Here is a 19485-nt window from a genome sequence, read left to right as displayed (position 1 = left end):
TGGCAACGATGGAGCCAGACTCCGAGACCCCCGGTCATGTCCCGGGCCTTGGGGGCAGCGGGGAGGGCCCAGCCGCTTCTCCCCAGCCCTCGCTTCCCAGAATACTGTGTTTGCGGCTCGCTCTTTAGGAGGAGGTCAGGGGGTTCAGCCGGAGCTTCTGGGCAAGGCCGCGGCTTTCTGCAAACGGCTGACGTCACTGTTGTTTGGCCCTGGGAACATTATCCCTGCGGCTCTCCCCAGAGCAGGTTTGTGCCAGTTCCCGCTGGGCCTGCAGCTGGAGGGGCCCGGTCCGATGCTGGTTCTGTGAGGGAACACCCCCATCTTGTGGCTACTTGTGGGGTGGTCGGGCAGGCCCTCGTGGGTGGCACGCCAGTGGCTGGTTTGGGACATACTTGAGCTCCTCTGCTGCCTGGGCTTGGCGCTGGACCCGTGCTCAGGCTCCACCGTGGACGTGATTCCTTGCCACGTTTCTAAGTGTCTCACTGGACCGTCAGCACGAGTAGGCACTGAATTCTGTTCTGGAAGCCGGGCCGGACCCGGGGCCAGGCTGTCGCTTCCCTGGGATTCCTGTGGCCTCCTGTGCTGGCCCCTTCGCCAAGCAGGGCAGCAATGAAGAGGCCAGAGAAGCTGTCCGCGAGGTCAGGCCGCTGCTGTTTATGAAACAGGATGCTGCCGACCTAGACAGACCCCACGTGGCTCTCGAGACGCTGCAGTTCCCTCCCCCCGTTTACAGGAGTCAGATGGGTTTGTCCCGCACATCACGCATATTTCCAGTTCACAGGACATGCAGTGACGGGACTCTGTTGGACTTGGACTTGAAGCCAAACTGGTGTCAAGAGGTGATGTGCGGGGCTGGAGCGATAGCACAGCGGGTAGGGCGTTTGCCTGGCACGCGGCCGACCCGGGTTCGATTCCCAGCATCCCATATGGTCCCCTGAGCACCGCCAGGGGTAATTCCTGAGTACAGAGCCAGGAGTAACCCCTGCGCATCGCCGGGTGTGACAAAACAAAAACAAAAACAAAAAAAAGGTGATGTGCTTTGCAGCTAGTTGTCACCCTGAGAACTCAGATTTTTTTCCGTAATTAATTCAATCAGCTCCTCGAGGTAGCTGAAGCTTAATCTTTTTTTTTTTTCCCCAGATATTCAAGCAGGAGTGATTTTTCACTTCGTATTCACGAATAACTTAGTCATTACTTAGATGCAAATGCCTGAGGCGTAGAGTTTAATAAAGGAGAAAGCCATGGTGCAGTTAAAAAATAAAATAGAATAAAATGGGTTTGCTTGATAGGCCACCCGCGACGTTCTGATTTCTGAGGTGAGAAATCAGAAAAGGCTGAAAAATGACTAACGTGACTAAAATGAGTGTGTGGTGTAATGGAGTTGAAATGACTTGGGGTTGGGGGTTCTCCCTGGCAGTGCTCAGAGAGTCCCAGGCCTCCAAGGCTGGCGGTCCATGCTGGGGTCTGAGGCTCAGCTGCTGATCTCGCCTTGAGGTGCCGGGGACCCCCGGGGCCACGCCCTTTGGTGCCCAGGTGCTCCTCAGGTGACACTTGGCAGCGTTGGGACACCTTAGGGTGTCAGGAACTGAGCTGTTTCACCTGCACCCTAATCCTGGGATGATCTTTTTTCATTCTTGTTTTGGGATGATCTTTTTTCATTCTTGTTTTGGAGGGAAGCGGGTGGATAATGATTCATTGGTTTCTGATCCATAGAATTTCGGGGATTTTTTTTTGGTTGACATTTTTGGGTCACACCCGGCGATGCACAGGGTTCCTCCTGGCTCTGCACTCAGGAATTACTCCTGGTGGTGCTCGGGGGACCATATCGGATGCCGGGGATCGAACCCGGGTCGGTCTCGTGCAAGGCAGATGCCCTCTCTGCCGTGCTATCCCTCCGGCCCCAGCCTCACATCTCTGTGTATCCAGCTCACCCCCGATGCTCCAGCGCTGGTGCGATGTTCTCCTGGCACCTGGAAAACTGTGGGCCCCAGTTACAGGGAGTGCCAGCTCTCGAGGCCTGATAGCATCATGTCAGTCTGGCAGCAGACATGGAGAACGAAAGGCCCGTGGCCACTGGGGGTGTGGACGAGGCAGTAGGATTCCCCATTGCGAGGCTCTGTGTGTGTATGTGTGTGTGTGTGTGTGTGTGTGTATGTGTGTGTGTGTGTGTGTGTGTGTGTGTGTGTGTGTTGGGGGGGGGAGGCAGAGTCTGCACTGCGCATTGCTCTGCCGGGAGGTATCTCTCGCACCCGAGGTCCCCGACTTCTGTCCTGGCCGATCCCTCAGCCTGGAGCTGGGCGGGAAAGGGGGTAGTGTCCAGCCGGCCCCGGGACAGCGTGGATGCCAGGGGCACAGACCGACTGGCAGGGATTTCCTCCTCTCTGCGTCTGCATCCTGGGATGAAGTTGACTCTCAGGCCCTCCCGGACGCCAGCCTCGCAGGGACCCCAGTTCCCAGGGCTTTTATTGTGTCTGGAAGCAGTGTGACGACGGCAGGTATTTGTAGAATCAAAATGCACACACACAGCTTTTCACCCGCTTTGGGGCTGGTGCCCCTAACAGTTCCCCGTGGCCTGCATGGATGGTGCACCGGCCAACCGTGTGAACCCAGGGGTGGGCGGGAGAGGGCCGGGGTCTGGGAGAGCTGGGGCGTGTTCTCAGACAGTCAGAAAGCACCTTGGGGAGGAGTCAGGCCCGGGAAAGATTCAGACACTGGCACTGGGGAGTCACAGCGCTTCCCGGACACCACGTGGGCTCCAGCCTTGTAAACACAGCCATGGCCATAGGTCGTGGTCAGGGCCAGGATCCTATAGATTGGAGCGGCAGGTGGCAGATAGGTGACCTAAGAGGAGATCGTCCAGTGACTTCCTGTCCTGCACACAGGTCTCGGAGCAGAGGGAGAGGGAGACTCTTGTGTAATTGAGTCGGGGGTGGTCTAAACCAGAGGAATCTCTCCCTGAGGCACGTGGGCAGTGTCAGGAGATGTGGCTGGCATGTGTCACCTCTGGCACGAATGGGTTGTGATCCACCGTGTCTAACACAGCCCCACCCTGCACCCCAAACTCCAGGTTGAGAAATTCTGCCCTGGCCACTTCTGAGAGGATAACATTGAAGTATGGGACAGAATGAAATGTCTCAAAAAAAAAAAAAAGAAGAATGGGACTTCCAGATGATCCAGCAATCCTACTTCTGGGCACCCTCGCCCAGGACACAGAAGCTACTCAGGAACGCATGCGCACGGCTGTGGGTGTTCTGCACCATTCACGATCGGCAAACTCTGGAAAGAACCCGGTGGCCAGGGCAGAGGCGTGGGCAAGCCTAGCATGGTGCCCGCATGCAGGAATACTAAGCTGGCTGTCAGGAAAGAGGAGATCATGTGACCGGCCACTCTGTGGATGGACCTGGAGGGGGTCATGTGGAGAGGTCAGCCTGAGGGAGAGGGACAGATACACAACGGTCCCTGTCCTCTGTGCCGTGTGCAGACCGTCACACGGAGCGACACAGGGCCCACAGCGACAGAACCGAGTGGCTGGTTTGCAGTATGGAGCTTCTGTGGACAGCGAGATGTGGGGAGCTGGGTGGGATGATGACGTGGGGGGCAGGGCCTGGGCTGGTGCGGGAGGGCTATGGCCACTCTGGGGGGCGAGTGTCGCACAGGTAGAACATGGGCAGTGCTGTCAAACTGGAGGTCTGGACTGCACAGCACTGCACGGTCCTCCCCTTGTTCATCAGTTTGCTCGAGCGGGCACCAGTAACGTCTCACAACAAATTGGGAGAGTTGTTACTGTGTTTGGCATATTGAATGCGTCACAGGGAGCTTGCCAGGCTTTGCCGTGCGGGCGAGATACTCTCGGTAGTTTGCCGGGCTCTCCCAGAGAGGCGGAAGAATCGAACCCAGGTCAACCGCATGCAAGACAAACGCCCTACCCGCTGTGCTATCGCTCCAGCCCAAACTGGAGATCATGGTGGTAAAAATAAAATTGAAAAAAAAAATTGAAATGTGTGCCACTGCATTTGTAAGCCTGTTGGACAGACGTTTCTCGCAGAGCGAGGTGTGTACCAAGGAAAGGTGTTCTCTGGTTGTGGGGTTTGTTTGTGGCTTGGTGTTGGTTTGGGGCCAAACCGGAGGTGTTCAGGGCTTCCTCGTGGCTCTGCGCTCAGGGATCATCCCTGGTGGGCTCAGGAGACCGTGTGGGGTGCTGGGGGTGGACCCCAGCCGGGCCATGTAGAAGACGAGGACCCTCCCCGCTGTCCAGTCTCTGGCCCGGAGGGCGGACCGCCCGCCCTGAGCTGCCCGGGCCTGGCGCTAGCCATGTAGGCTGACGGAAGGGGTGCCGGGTGTGGCTGAGAAGCAGCTCTGGCACAGGCTTGCTGCTGTCCCCAACACAGGTGTGCCACGGGCTGCCCCGGGGAGACCCCGCATTGGTCTGGGTGTGGGTTTACTGGACATTTCTCGTCAGTCTTGTAGGATAGATCCTCCCTGAACAGGAAGCTCTGTGTGTGCGTGTCTGTATATGTGTCTGTGTCTCTTTGTGTGTGTGCCTGTGTGTGTCTGTGTCTCTTTGTGTGTGTGTGTCTGTGTATGTGAGTGTGTGTGAGTGTGTCTGTGTGTGTCTGTGTGTGCGAGTGTGTGTGTATGTCTGTGTGTGTGAGTGTGTGTATGTGAGTGTGTGTGGTGGGTGAGTGTGTGTATCTGTGTCTCTTTATATGTGTTTCTGTTTGTGTATGTGGGCTGTGTGTGAGTGTGTGTATGTCTGTGTGTGAGTGTGTCTGTGTGTTCGTGTGTGTATGTGGTATGTGTGATGTGTGAGTGTATGTGTCTCTGTGTGTGTGTCTGCTAGGCTTGCAGGGATGGGGTAGTGTGGTCTTCCTGCACGGGGCAGGCCAGCCTTAGGGGGACCCCCATCTGTGAACCCCTTGAGGGCTCTCTGGCAGGAGGAAGGGGCTGCCCCGGGGGTCAGTCACCCACGTCCCCGTGGCCCCTCTGCTGCCCACCCTTGCCTCCTCACCCTGCATGTGTTGCTTCCGTCTCTGGGGCCAGAATAAAGGGGCACCGGAACGCTGGGTGCGAGCAGAGCAGGGGCAGAGTGGCGGGACCCTGTGGGCTCTGGACCCTGCTGGCCGCTGGCCTCGGCCCCGTCTCCTGCCTTCCCATTCCCTGGGCCCCCTCCCCTGGGCCTCAGCTTGGGATGGCTCACTAGGGGGCTCTGCCTCTGTTTCCCTAGTTCTCCAGGAATGCAGGTATCTGCAGGGGCTTCAGCAGTCTGAGGCATGTACCCTGATCTGACTGTTGTGACTCGGGACATACACACACACAGAGGCACACACATATGCAGGCACGTGTTCACACATATCAGCTCTTGCACACATGCACACACAGTTACATCCACACCACAGACACAGGCATCTCTGCACACACAAGCACATGCACATACACATGACATACGCACACACACATGCATGCATGCACACACACACACACACACACACACACACACACACACACACAGAGCCAGCTATCCCAGGCGCCGCCTCTGTTCTCATCTCGACCGGCTTCTTGTGCCCCGATGGCCTCGAGCAGGCCGTGAGAAGGTGTTTCCTTAATGAGAAAATCGGTGGGAAATTTCTTGTATTGGAGCTTGTAAAAATTAGCAGACCTTTCATCCTGGATTTGAAGCAAAAAAACAAATATGCTTAGAAGAAAAGGAGGAGGCGGAGAAGAAAAATTGTGTGGGTGCTGGCAACCCTGGGTCTGACTTCTGGAAGGTTCCTTCTGACTTTCCCCTCCATTTCCATCGTTTATATTCTAAACCAACAGCGGGATGAACGTGTTTTCCTTGGAGGAATGAATAGGAGAGGGAGATTTCCTAAGCCCGAGAGGAACGCGAACGCTCTTTCTCCCGCTCTGGTCTGAACACTCACTGGTCGGAGTCTTCGACAAGTAAGTTAAAGTTGGAAGACCGCGACCTGGACCTCTCTCCCCGTCACTTCTGTTCTCTGCACCCACAGTCTGTGTTCCAGACCCCAGACGGAGAGTCTTCCCACCTGGCCTCCTCTCCCTGGGCCTGTTTTCTTGCCAGAATATTCTGTGGAACCAGCCCCGACCCCACCCCGTCCCGGCATTCCTTCCCCCAAGGGAGCCGGTCTCGTTCGCCTGACTGCAAGTCTTGTCTTGCCTTCCTTCTGGTGGAAGGTGGTGAGCCTCGGGGGTAGGACCGAGACCACCGCTAGAGTGCCCCCCCCCCCCCCGCAAGGCCGCCCGAACCCGCGCCACCGAGTGTTTCTTTGCCACTGGCCACCAGTCCTTCAGGTAGCAGGAGCTGGTGAGCAGAGGCCGGTCAGGGGTGGAGCTGGCCTGGCCTCGGACCCTTCTCGGCCTCTTCCTCTGCCCCTGCTGGCTTTCCTCTCATTCTGGGAGACGCCCCTGACCGGGCTGCGCTGCTGGTGTATTGACTTCCTGGTGGAAAGACTGAAGGACAGAAGAACGGGAGGGGAGGTGTACTGGGGCCGGGTGGGTGAAGGGGGACTCTGGGACAATAGTGGGGACAAGGGGACACTCGGGTGGGGTGTGGTGCTGGGTTGTTGTGTGCATGACACCCATCCTCTACAGCAGTGTAGAACTGGAAGTCACCATGAATTGCACTGCACTGTCCTCCCGTTGTTCATCGATTTGCTCGAGCGGGCCCAGTAACGTCTCCATTGGAGACGTTGTTGTTACTGTGTTTGGCATATCGAATACATCACGGGATTAATAATTCGGTGAACTAAGCAGGGGCTCTCTACTGTTCCTGAGATCACCTAACCGCTGACAAAGCAGAGACCCGTCTCCGTGTTGGTTTTTCCTGTGACAAGGACTCGAGTCTGTCCCAACCTAAGATGCAGGCCATCTGGAACCATGGAAGCAGGTTTCCCAGATACAGACAGGGAATGGTTTTATTCCGGAGATGGCAAAAGCAACAGATTTTTTTGGGGGGGTCACACGTGGCGATGCTCAGGGGTTACTCCTGGCTCATACATTCAGGAATTATTCCTGGCATTTTTTGGGCTACCATATGGGATGCTGGGAATCGAACCTGGGTTGACTGCATGCAAGGCAAACATCCTACCCACCATGCTATCGCTCCATCCCCCCAAAACAACAGAATTAAAAATTTTTTTAAATTTTATAAGATAGTTCACAATATTTGATTACATTTAATATTCAAACACCAATCCCACTACCGTTACACCTTCTCACCACCATATTTCGGGCGTTTCTATCCCGAACCCCAATCCCTGCCCCAAAGCAGAACCGAAATAATATATTTCCCTCTAAGGTTGGTTGCCTCCTTCTTTGATCCCATCAGATGTGGCGTGGTACTCTTGGACTATGGGTAGAGTGTGTCCTATGAAGTGTCTTGCAGCCACGAATGTGACCACATGGTCCAGGGGAAGGTTCACTCATGGGTGAGGCTCGACCCGAGCATGTGGGGATCAGCTGTGAATTTGGCGGCGGTTGAATTCTGGAGGTTTTTGGTCACCCGGGTTGGGTCCCTTGGGGCAGGAAGGGGTCTCATGCCTCACCCCCCCGCCCCCCTCGGGGCACCCCGAATGAAACAGCCTGGCGCAGAGTCCGGTGGCATGGTTATGGCGAGTGTCATGAAGCAACAGATTTTTTCAGACTAACCTTCCTGCAGGAAGCTTGTGTGTTTGTTTGTGTGTATGTGTGTGTGTGTGTGTGTGTGTGTGTGTGTGTGTGTGTAGGGGGGAAATATGAAAACCAGCCATGGGAAGACAGCAGGGGTGGCTGCAAGGAGACGGAACTCAGAGGGGACTTGGTGTCCGAGTGAAGGGATTGCATGGTCAGTGCAGCACTTTCTGTGTGTCTGGTTCCTTGTGGCTGCATGGCATCCCCTGCAGAAAGGAGTGAATCTGGGGGGAGTCTTTTGGGGGCAGGGGCTTGGGATGGGGGAGGAGAAAGTGCCCCTTCCCAGGGCTCTGGGAGTCTGGGGTTGAAGGGCACTTGTGGCCGCCACGAACTGCTTCCATTCTATGTCAAAGTCAATCGTTTCTCTTACTCTTCCCCATTGGGTTAGTGGTGGAAACGTTCTTTTCTTAAACACCACATTGGTTTTTATTTGGAATTGTGGCCACCGTAGAAGAAAAATCACTTTTCAAAAATCAGATGAGATGTGGCTGAAGAAATTTACTCCCCTAACAAAGCTTTCATTGAAAAACACACAAAACGTGTAGAAGTTGAAACAGTGAACTTGAAGATAGAGCACTAGAATGATCCCATCTAGAGATTAAGGAGAAAAATGAAGGAAAAAAAAAGCTTCAGGGCTGTTGATAATAAAAAGTCAAATAACCACTCCTGTCTAACTGTAGTTGCAGAAATCATGAACAGAGAGTGAATGTTAAAGAGAAAAATGACCAGCAATTTCCCAGGGTAGGTGAAAAACTTCCAGATGAAGAAGCACAGGAAAACTCAAGAAGATGAACCCAAATACACCTCCAAGAAGATGAACCCATATATACCTCCTAGGAAAAGCGCTTCGATCCAGGGACTTTTGACAGCAGCCCAAGAGAAATGCCTGTTCCATAATGACAGAGTATGAGCTTGATGCCCCACTGCTCATCGTCCAGCATGGCCATCCCTGAATGGTGGGATGTCTTTCAGGGGATAAAGATGTCTTTATATTAATTATCTGAGGCTTTATGTAGGCTGCTGAATGGGAGTTTAATGTCTAAAGAAAAAATATAGCTCCAAAATGTAGCACTGTAGCACTGTCCTCCCGTTGTTCATCGATTTGCTCGAGCGGGCCCAGTAACCTCTCCATTGCGAGACTTGTTGTTGCTGTGTTTGGCATATTGAACACGTCACCGAGAGCTTGCCAGGCTTTGCCGTGCGGGTGAGATACTCTCGGTAGCTTGTCGGGCTCTCCGAGAGGGGTGGAGGAATCAAACCCAGGTCGGCCAGATCAGATGCATGCAAGGCAAAACGCCCTACCTCTGTGCTCTCGCTCCAGCCCAGATGATGAGTATTCTCTATAAATTATTAAGCAGTATTCTTAGGTAAATGAGGAGATTATGAATGTTTTCTTTGTCTTCTAAAACATTCTCAAAGGCAGACGGTAAAAAGAAGCGTAGGTCGAGAGAGGAAGGGCTTGGGTTTCTTCAGGGGCGTCAGCAATGTATTTTGTACTTTTCTGGTGTGGCACCGAGCTTGAAGACCAGGGCACCCACAGTAAAAGGCAGAACTACAATGATTTTGTTTCTGATAGCACAGCGGGTAGGGCATTTGCCTTGCACACGGCTGACCCAAGTTCGATTCCTCCACCCCTCTTGGAGAGCCTGGCTAACTACCGAGAGTATCCTGCCCTCATGGCAGGGCCTGGCAAGCTCCCCGTGGCGTGTTACTATGCCAAACACAGTAACAACAAGTCTCAAAATGGAGATGTTACTGGTGCCTGCTCGAGCAAATTGATGAACAATGGGAGGACAGTGTTACAGTGCTAATCTGTGTGTGTACGAAGCACCCATGTAATTTTATAGAACTCGAGTAGGCATGCTCTTCACAAACCCGTGGGCACCTTTGAAATTAAACCTTGTTTTAGCCTTTGTCTTCCATTCCTCTAGAACTGCAGCATCACAAATTCTATTATTAATCGTCTAGTGGAGGACATTTTCCCCCTCATAAACTTACAATACAAATATCTCTCTCTCTCTCTCTCTCTCTCTCTCTCTCTCTCTCTCTCTTCCTCTCTGCTCAGTAAACAATAGGGTCTGCTTTCTTGGTTTTCTCCATTCAAATAGGTCATAAACAAAACCTTGACATAAATGAAACCCTTAAAAATTAAAGAAAAATATATTTCTGTTTGGGCCTTTTGAAGAAGTGCTTGGAGTTCCACAGCCAGAGGGGCTGGGCGACTCAATGCTCAGTCCCACTGGTTTCGGGAGCCTCTTGTAATGGTCACTTGGCAGTTCTCAGGGGACAGTGCAATGCAGGCATTGAAGGAGGGACCTTCTGCCTGCAAGGCCCATGCCCCTGTTCCCGGGGTCTCTCCCTGACCCCAATAAAAGTAGTTGTAGGATATTTCATGTTGCAGCTGTCCTTATGTATTGATGGGTTCTTCTGTCCGTGAGCACTTGTTTCTAGTGTTTGAATTTTTACCATTGGCCAGTGGTTCAATAAACAAGTTCAGCAGACCTTCTCTATTAGGGTTTTCCTTCTAAAGTGGGCCGAGAATGATGAATGGGTCACTGGATATGCTTGCTTTGGCTTTCTGGACTGATTTCCAAAGTTCGTGGCCGCACATTCCCACCAGTGGTGCCTGGAGTTCACTCCCGCCTTACAGTTGATGTTAGCAGCGCTTACTTGCAAGTTTCAGTCATTAAAAAATATACATAAGTGGCTTCAAAAGGCAACTTTGGGTTTTAGTGTGTTTCCACAAAGTAGTTGCGTCCCACATTTTGTGGTCTTGGGGATTTCTGTTTTAGTGAGTTGCTTAAGCCCGTGCCGGTCTTCTCTCGTGTTTTGTCCTATTCCTAGTGGCTCGTTCATCTGTTTTCCTCTTAGCTGCTTAGAGACGCCAAGAGCTGCCCCTTCTCTTGTGTGGGTGTAGCACTAACATTTTCCCTCTTACTTAGCTGCTAAATTTGCTTATGGTGTTTTTTTTTTCTTTATACTCGGGTCATTAAAGAAAATTGACTCTGATTTTTTAACTGGTTACAATAATTTATTACATTCGATATTCCAACACCAATCCCACCACCATTACACATTCCCACCATCATATTTCGAATGTTTCCACCCCAAACCCCAAAGCCTGCCCCCAAGGCAGGACCTAAATAATTTATTTTGTATTGCTTGTTATGAATAACCTGCTAAAAATGATCCAAAAGAGTTTCCTTAGAGAAAAGCGTGTGAAGATGGTTGTATTTCACCCTAAAGCCATTAAACACTTTTATAAGAGATTACTAACATGTTGTTAAAGGTTGAGCCTTGTGTGCTGATAAATATATATTTATATATTATATAAAAGGTAAAGGCCCTCCCGTTGATCGTCGATTTGCTCGAGCGGGCCCAGTAACGTCTCCATTGGAGACTTTGTTGTTACTGTGTCTGGCATATCGAATACTCTCGGTAGCTTGCCGGGCTCTCCGAGAGGGGCGGAGGAATCGAACTCGGGTCGGCCATGTTGGCCGCTTGTAAGGCGAACGCCCTACCCGCTGTGCTATCGCTCCAGCCCATATATTATATAACATATAATTTATATATAATATATAATATTATATATATATATATATATATATATATATATATATATAACCCAGCTCCTGGAAGCGTGCGGCCGCATTTGCAGCTGCGTGACATCTTATTATCTTATTTTTCCTTTGGAGAACCTGGCAGGCTACCAAAAGTATCCTGCCTGCATGGCAGAGTCTGACAAACTTCCCGTGTCGTACTCAATATGCCAAATACCAGTAACAATGATGGGTCTCATTCTCCTAATCCTGAAATAACATTGAAATGGCTCTTTTAAAATCTCAGGGCTAGGAAGGAGATGTTACTGGTGCCTGCTTGAGGCAATTGACGAACAACAGGATGATTGTGATATATATATGTGTGTGTGTGTGTGTGTGTGTGTGTGTGTGTGTGTGGCTGCACACTCCAGGAATTCTAAAATTTTAAATATGTTGATACAGCTGAGGTTGGTTAATTAATTTTTTTAAAACTGGATGGTGGGGTGGGACTGGACTGATAACACAGCGGGTAGGCCGTTTGCCTTTCATGCGGCCAACCAGGTTCAATTCCCAGCATCCCATATGATCCCCTGAGCACCGCCAGGGGTAATTCCTGAGTGCATCGCCAGGTGTGACCCAAAAAGAAAAAAAAACTGATGGTGACTTTGGAGTCTGGAGGCATCTCTGTGGCATGTTTCTCTCATGTTGCTCTCTTCTGAGAGACTTATTTGTGAGTCTCTGGATCATGGCCGTTAATGAGCTTATGTGGTGCCAGAGGCAGTTCGTGGGCATGGCTGCCAGGTTCCTGGAAGCACGGGGAGATGGGTGGAGGTTGCCCATTCCTGACTCTGTGGGAGCCTGGAGATTTCAGTCACCAACCCTGCATACCTGGGTCTTTCAGCAGATTCGCTCGTGGATGAGGCTCGTCTGAGCCCAGGCCTTTTTATTTCCTAAAGTCAACACAGTTGTTCCTGAAGTCTGATGGGAATTATCGATTTAGGAATTCCAATGCAAAGCAGAGCAGCTTGTCCGTAGAGGGAATCCAGGTGTTGTTTCTCGACCACATTCTCTGGCTAGAACAGCAGGTCACGGCTGAGGTTCAGCACACGGCCAGGCCACTCAGCCTCGTGCAGGCAGTGCCGGAGGGTCAGGGTTTACCAGCCCAGGTCTGCTGCGGTCCCGTTGGTGCTTTTCGGTCCTTGGACCTGAGGAAGCACACGCGGCTCTCTGAGCAGGTGGGCTGGCTCCGCAGAGCCCCGGCAGGCTGGGTCGCCCCAGTTTCAGGCTGGCGGATATTTTGTCTCATCCGGCTCCATCCTAAAAGAGGATTGGAACAGATGTTTGAATTTGGTTAAATGCTTTCAATATTTATTACGGAGGTGACCTAGTTTAGCAGCAATTGTAAGAGGAAAAAAAGAGAAGGCTATTGGGGAAAAACAGTTTATTGCTCTCACCTTAAAAATGGAAAGAATTTCCCCTGTTTTATTTGTTTAGCTTCAGTGGGCAAAAACAGCCTCGAGGGGGTATGGTCCCGCCAGCAGGTCAGTCTGTACCTGTGAGGCGAGTGCATCAGCAGCCTGATGGCGCCTTCAGACTTCCAGATACCCCCAAATTGCTGCTGTGCCTTTGGCCAGACCCCAAAAACTTGGGGCCAAGTTTACCAAGAAAGTAAATGGACAAAAGTTAGGTATGTGGGAGACACACCCACAAACCACCTCCAGCTCAGCTATATAATTGGAGGCATGGCTCTCTGGTTCCTGATCGAACTGCTTAACGGCCATGATCCCAGAGTCTCAGAGACAAATCTTGGAACCCAGCGGCTCTTGGCAGAGATGTGTCCAGTCCCCGCAGTAGGTAACTGTTGCTGGGCCACCCCAGGGGGGGAAGGATGCTGTCTCTCTGCCTGCTCCCCCTTGGTGGCTTGGTGGCTGCCATCCTCCAGAGGCCACTGGACAGTCAGGTTTGGGCCCGCAGGGACAAGACACTCAGGACCTCACGGGATGGGGGTGAAGCCAGCCTTTTTTTCGCCGCCCCAACGAGACCCCGAATTGCCACCCACGAATGGCCTCTCTGGCTCCTCTGATCAAGCTGCTTAACGGCCATGATCCAAGAGACTCAGGAACAAATCTCGGAACCCAGCAGGTTTTGGCAGAAATCCCTCCAGATTTAATTGTTAAAATTTCGGAGTTCCATGGCCACAGTACTACTGTGGCCACACAACATCATATATTATTCATAACCAGCAATAGAAAAACAAATTGTCTACTGTTGCCTTTTCAGCAGATCTGAGTGTTGGGGTAAAATGCCAAATAATAATGGTGGGTCTGTGGGAATATATCCCAGAGAGGCAAAAAAGTATAGTCGAAGTGACATCTGCAATTGTCTGTTTATTGCGGCACTCTTTACAATAGCCAGAATCTGGAAAAAACCTGAGTGCCCGAGAACAGATGACTGGTTAAAGAAACTTTGGTACATCTACACAATGGAGTACTATGTAGCTCTTAGAAAAGATGAAGTCATGAAATTTACATACAAGTGGTACAATATGGAAAGTATCATGCTAAGCGAAATGAGTCAGAAAGAGAGGGATAGACATAGAAAGATTGCATTCATCTGGGGAATATAAAGTAACAAAGTAAGAGATTAATACCCAAGAATAGCTGAGATCAGCACCAGGAGGATTACTCCATAGCTTAGAGGCCAGCCGGGTATCCTAGAGGAAAGGGCAGTTCAGATAGAGAAGGGAGCACCAAATAAAGGATGTTTGGAGGATCCTCCCAGGAGGGGAGATGCATGTCGAAAGTAGACTATGGACTGAACATGTTTGCCACTCAATGCCTCTTTTGCAGACCACAACACCCAAAAGGAGAGAGAGAACACAGGGGATTGCCCTGCCACAGAGACAGGGGGGATGGGGGGATGGGGGTGGGAGGGATATTATCCATGGTGGTGGAAAATGGGCACTGGTGGAGGGATGGGTATTTGATCATTGTATAATTGAAACCCAAGCACAAAAATGTGTAAGTTTGCAACAGTACCTCGTGATGTCTCACTATTAAAAATTTTTTTAATAAAAAAAATAATGGTGGGTCTGGTGTCAAAATATTGAATGTAATCAAAGTAGAGAGAGAGTAATATGGAAATCATCTGCCACACAGGTAGGGGGAGGGTGTGGGATGGGGGTGTATTGGGGTTTTTGGTGGTGGAAAATGGGCACTGGTGAAGGGATGGGTGTTTCATTGTATGACCAAGACTTAGACCCGAAAGCTTTGTAACTGTTCTCACGGCGATTCAAAAAATAAAATTATAAAAAAGGAAAAAAAAAGTAAGGTGGAGTTCACACCCAGTTCAATCAGCCTAATCAATGGCTGAATAAATATCAATACTTCTACAAAAAAAAAAACCAGCGCTGAGAGTGTCCCTTCCAGCTGCACACAGGTATTTGATGGTTGCCGCATCCCCAAGAGAACCAGCTCTGGAGACATCTCCCCAGAACTGTGCTGTCTCTCGCCTCTGGGGCTGGCCGGGAGGAGCTGCCTGGAGGGTCCCTTCTGGGAGTCCCCAGCCCTTTCGCAGTGGTTGGGGCCTCGCCAGGCCTCCCTGTCCACAGGCCAGGAGGGGCTGGGTGGGCGCTTGGAGGGGCTCGCCTATGTCAGGGAGTCACGCTCACTGTATCCTGAGGGAAGTTCTGCTCCATTGTCTCTGCAGTCTGTGGAGGTGGCCCCCAGGAGCCAGCTGTGCCTTCAGCCTCTCACCCGTGTCCCTGGCATGCTGCCTGTCAGGGCGTCGTCAGAGGCAGTCACCGCATGGCCAGACTCACGCTGTGTAGGACCACCTTGGCTTCCCCAGGGTTGTGACCTTCTTGACTCAATGACCTTCCCCTTGATCTGATGATGACGTTCTCCTGACTTGATGACATTCTTCTGACCTTAGGACCTTCCCCTGACTTGATGACCTTCTCTTGACCTGATGACCTTCCCCTGACTTAATGACCTTCCCCTAACCTTATGACTTTCCCCTTGATCTGATGACTGTCCCCTAACCTTATGATCTTCCCCTGACTTGATGACCTTCCCCTGATCAGATGACCTCCCCCTGACCTGTTGGTCTCCCCCCCTTGACCTGATGACCTTCCCCTGACCTAATGACCTTCCCTTTGATCTGGACCTCCCCCTGACCTGATGCCCTCCCCCTGACCTGGTGGCCATCACCTTCCCCAGACCAGCTGACCTTCCTCCTGATCCAGTGACCTTCCCCTGCCCCCGGGGCCTTTTGGTTCCTTGTTCACTGGGTTTTCTGGGCAGGTGTCCTCTTGTCTTTGTGTAGCTTCTTGTCTGGGTTTGCTCCCTTTCTGCTCCCCAGTCATGCCCAGCGATGCAGGGGGTATGTAAGGTCTCAGCGCCTCGGCAGCTCTGGGTACCGTCTCTGTTTGTGGTGGGACCCCAACTCCCTCCTTCCTGCTGCCCTGCCCCCCCCCCCCCCCATTCAGGGGAGAGGAGGTAGGGCCTCTGCCCAGTGCTCTGATCTCCCAGTGTGGCGCTGGTCACTGCAGGACAGAAGACCCGCCCACTGCTTGTCACTTGCTCCAAGTCCAGGTCGGCCCCTGGCGGTGACTGTGGGACCCTCAACTTTCAACGATGAAGCCCAAGGTCGCAGCCGTGGGCTGGGATGTCCTTGCCTGTCCCTCCCTCTGTTTCCTTTTGAACCTTCCCATTTTCCTGCTTCTGCTTATATATCAAGACCGCGTCTGCCCTTGGTCTGGGTGTACCTTGACCTTGGGTGTCTTGGTTGTTTCCTCTACATGCTCTGAGAGCTGGGCACCCCCATGGATGGGCACCAGGGACTTGACTGGGAGACTCGACTTGATCGCTTCTCTGGGTGTGTGGTCAACCCTTGCCTCTGGCACCGGGAGCCAGGGATGCTCTCGGCCTCGCTGCTTCGTGCTTTCCTGCGTGGCTGTCTGGGACAGGCCCTTCTTCACGTCCTTCTCCTCACCCACGTCTTCTTTCTCTCCCCAGAGTGGCATCTCTGACCTCCCAGAACATCATGATTCATCGTGGCCAGACCCAGGCGTACGTGCTCAGGCCCAAGGACTTTGCTGCCCGGAAGGTGATGACCAGCGAGCAGGCCACGGAAGGAGCCTTCCCCCTGAGGTCCAGGCAGGAGCTGGGCTCTGCGCCTTTCCAAGGTGAGTATGGACGGAGATCACTGCCCAGGCTGGGCACCTTGCTTGGAGTCGCTCTCGGGGACGGGGGCTGCGTTTAGTGTCCCAAGCAGGTCACATTCCTGGGCTGTGGGAAAGACCCGGTATAGATCATCTGTGTATGGGCTCCTCCAGCGAGCGCCTTCCTCTGAGGAAAGATGGATGTCCATCTCGGATGTCCAGGAAGATGCTGAAGGGAGCGCCCTGGGATCTCAGTCTCCTGTCAGCTGCTTTCCTGTGGGTCCGATGTGTGTCAGTGAGGACTGCATTCCCTCAGAAGCAGCCTGTGGAGATGGCAGAAGTGCAGGTGTGACCTACCAGCCCCCCCTCAGCGGTGTTTGTCTGTCAGGAATCTCACTATGTCGTGTCCCAAACAGACAGTGAGTGTCCCTGCCACTGGGCCTGGCTCTCGAGTTAGCGTGGCCAGCAGCTCCCTCTGTAGGGAAGGTGTGTGGCCGGGCTCTGTCTGACAGGGAGGACAGCTGAGTCCTCCCAGGCAGAGTCTTCCTTCTGGCAGCTTCCAGCTCTGTCTCGCATTGATGGAAGTGAATGGGCACTGAGTGGTGGACTTTGGCCACCTATAGCAGCGAGAAGGGCTGGACTGTGTTGGTGAGCACTGGGTTCCCTCCGCCCCCTGTGTCCCTCAGACTCATTTGTATAGCTCTGCACTGCACTGTCCTCCCGTTGTTGACCAGTTTGCTCGAGCAGGTACCAGTAACGTCTCCATTGTGAGACTTGTCCTTACTGTGTTTGGTATATTGAATATGCCACGGGGAGCTTGCCAGGCTCTGCTGTGCGGGCGGGATACTCTCGGTAGCTTGCTGGGCTCTTCGAGAGGGGTGGAGGAATCGAACCCAGGTTGGCAGTGTGCAAGGCAAATGCTCTACCTGCTGTGTTATCGCTCCGGTCTGGACTCATTTAGATATGAATAAAAAGTAAAATATATATATACACATACATATATGTATGTGTATATCTGTATCTGTCTCTATATAATCACTGTGAGGCACACAGTTACAAAGGTGCTCATGGTTGAGTCTTAGTCATACAATGTTCCATCCTCAGCGTACATGTCCCATCAACATGTCCCCAGTTTCTCTCCTGCCCCCCTCCCCACAGCTTACCTCTATGGCAGGCACTTGTCTCTCTCTTGTTCTCTTACTTTCTCTCTCTGTCTCTATCTCTCTCTCTGTCTCTCTCTCTCTCCCTCCCCTTTTGGGCATTATGCTTTGCGATACAGGGTCCTTTCAGCACCCCGTTCTTGTCCAGAGTGATCATTTCCAACTATCACTGTCACGGGGGTCCCTTCTCTGTCCTAGATGCTCTCACCCACCACCACTTGCGGCGAGCTTCCAACCGTGGACCAGTCCTCCTGGCCCTTGTTTCTACCACAGACTCTGTCTATTCCAGACTCTGTCGCTTCAACACGAGCTAAGACATCTCTGCCCACTGGCCTGAGGCTCTACCCCAGAGCAACTGGTGGAGGTCAGTTATTGGGGAGATGAGGAAGAAGGGGAATCCTAACTCCTGTCCCTTCAGGCAAGAACGTCTCCATCTGGCCTTTCAAGTGCCTTTGGTGTAAGTGGTAACGCTTGGTTCTTCCATGTCAGCCAAAGAAAAGAGGTTCTTCTTACTGACTTGGAGTTTTGTAGAGGTCGAATATGGCTCCAAAGCCTTCTCCCAAACTGGGGCAGCAGGAGAGAGTTGGAAAGCTTGTGGTCTTGGCATGGGGGGAATTCGAACTCCATGACAGGCCGAGGAGAACACGCCTGAGAATCACGGCTGTGAAGGCAGGAAATGACTGTGGTTCTGGTTGGTTATTGATGATTTGTTGTTGGAATGGAAATTCGCACAGTGCATGTGCATTTTATTTTTATTTTGGGTTTTGAGGTAACACTGGTTTATAAGACTGTATGTTTTGTGGGTATAGTTGCCCATCTTTAAAATATATGTCATCGACCATCATCTTTGTTCACCCACCATCATCTTTGCCCGGAATGAGAAAAGGTGGCCCATACGGAGTGGAAGGTTGGTTAGTAGGTCTGTGGCGTTGGTCTCCTGCAAACGGTAAGAACGATGCGTTCCTGGAAATCTCAGCGTTGTATCCCGGGATTTGCAGCACTGTTAGCCCCAGTGAAGAGAGGGTTGAGGTGGGTCTAAGAGAATCGTCCAGAAGCAGAAGATAGGATGAGGATGGGTATGGTAAAGCCGGAAGGCAGAATGTGTCTCCCCTCAAGGATGTTGGCGTCTGGGGTGAGGGTTTCGTGAGGCCACAGACGGGTCTGGCCTTGGGGGTCCTAGGGAAGTTCTGTGTTCCCAGCTGCTCCCCGCAACAAGAGAAGGGACGGGCCCTGCCACGTGGTTAGGGAGATGTGCAAGAGAGTTGCTTTTTTGCCACAAAGCACTGTTGAGTTAGGGGGACGAGCAGTTGTTGTTCTAGATGGTTCTATGTATACCAGATGCCATAGCAGACAAGAGAGACACGATTTCGGGTGCCTGGTGTTGGGGCTCCATCCTGAGGCGCTTACGCCAAGCAGTCAGCAGCCCCCCGAGCCCCTGGGTGGTCGGTGAGCCTTAAGCCCACCCCAGATAGTGTGGACACACCCACACACTTAACCAGGTACACAAGTGTGCGTCCTGCGTAAACAGCCGCTCTTGGGAGCTGTGGGCACTGTCCAGCCTGCAGGACATTGTCATGGTCCTCTCTGGGCTTCTTACGGTTGCATTTGTGACAAACGCCCGTGAGCTGGAAACCGTCTCCTGTAACTGGCCAAGGAGCGGCCCTGAGCAGCTGGTGTTCCCGTGGCAGTGACCACAGTCTCACAGCAACAGGAGTCTCCTGGCTCACGCCCTGCTCAGACCCCATGCCCGCCGTCCTGTCCCTGGTGCTCCATAGCACAGTTCCACAGTTCCTGCTTCACTTTATCTATTTATTTATTTTTAATTTACTTTTTTTGCTTTTTTGGGTCCCACCTGGCGACGCTCAGGGATTACTCCTGGCTCATGCACTCAGGAATCACCCCTCTTGGTGCTCAGGGGACCCTATGGGATGCTGGG

The 19485-nt window shown here is 52.2% G+C and overlaps 1 protein-coding gene across 1 annotated transcript in view; it reads left to right on the top strand.

Annotated features, from left to right (window-relative positions):
* Positions 1-16741, top strand: part of LOC130034187 (latent-transforming growth factor beta-binding protein 1-like) — a 95019-nt gene extending 78278 nt beyond the window's left edge. The window contains exons 5-6 of the mRNA XM_056125751.1: positions 16244-16413; positions 16686-16741. Coding sequence (XP_055981726.1) covers positions 16244-16413; positions 16686-16741 — 226 coding nt within the window. The remainder of the gene's footprint in view (positions 1-16243; positions 16414-16685) is intronic.
* The last annotated feature ends 2744 nt before the right edge of the window (positions 16742-19485 follow it).

This window comes from Sorex fumeus, unplaced genomic scaffold (genome assembly GCF_029834395.1).
Source record: "Sorex fumeus unplaced genomic scaffold, SorFum_2.1 ptg000006l, whole genome shotgun sequence".
Taxonomy (NCBI): domain Eukaryota; kingdom Metazoa; phylum Chordata; class Mammalia; order Eulipotyphla; family Soricidae; genus Sorex; species Sorex fumeus.
Note: the sequence above shows the minus strand (reverse complement) of the source record. Positions and strands in the feature narration are given on the sequence as shown.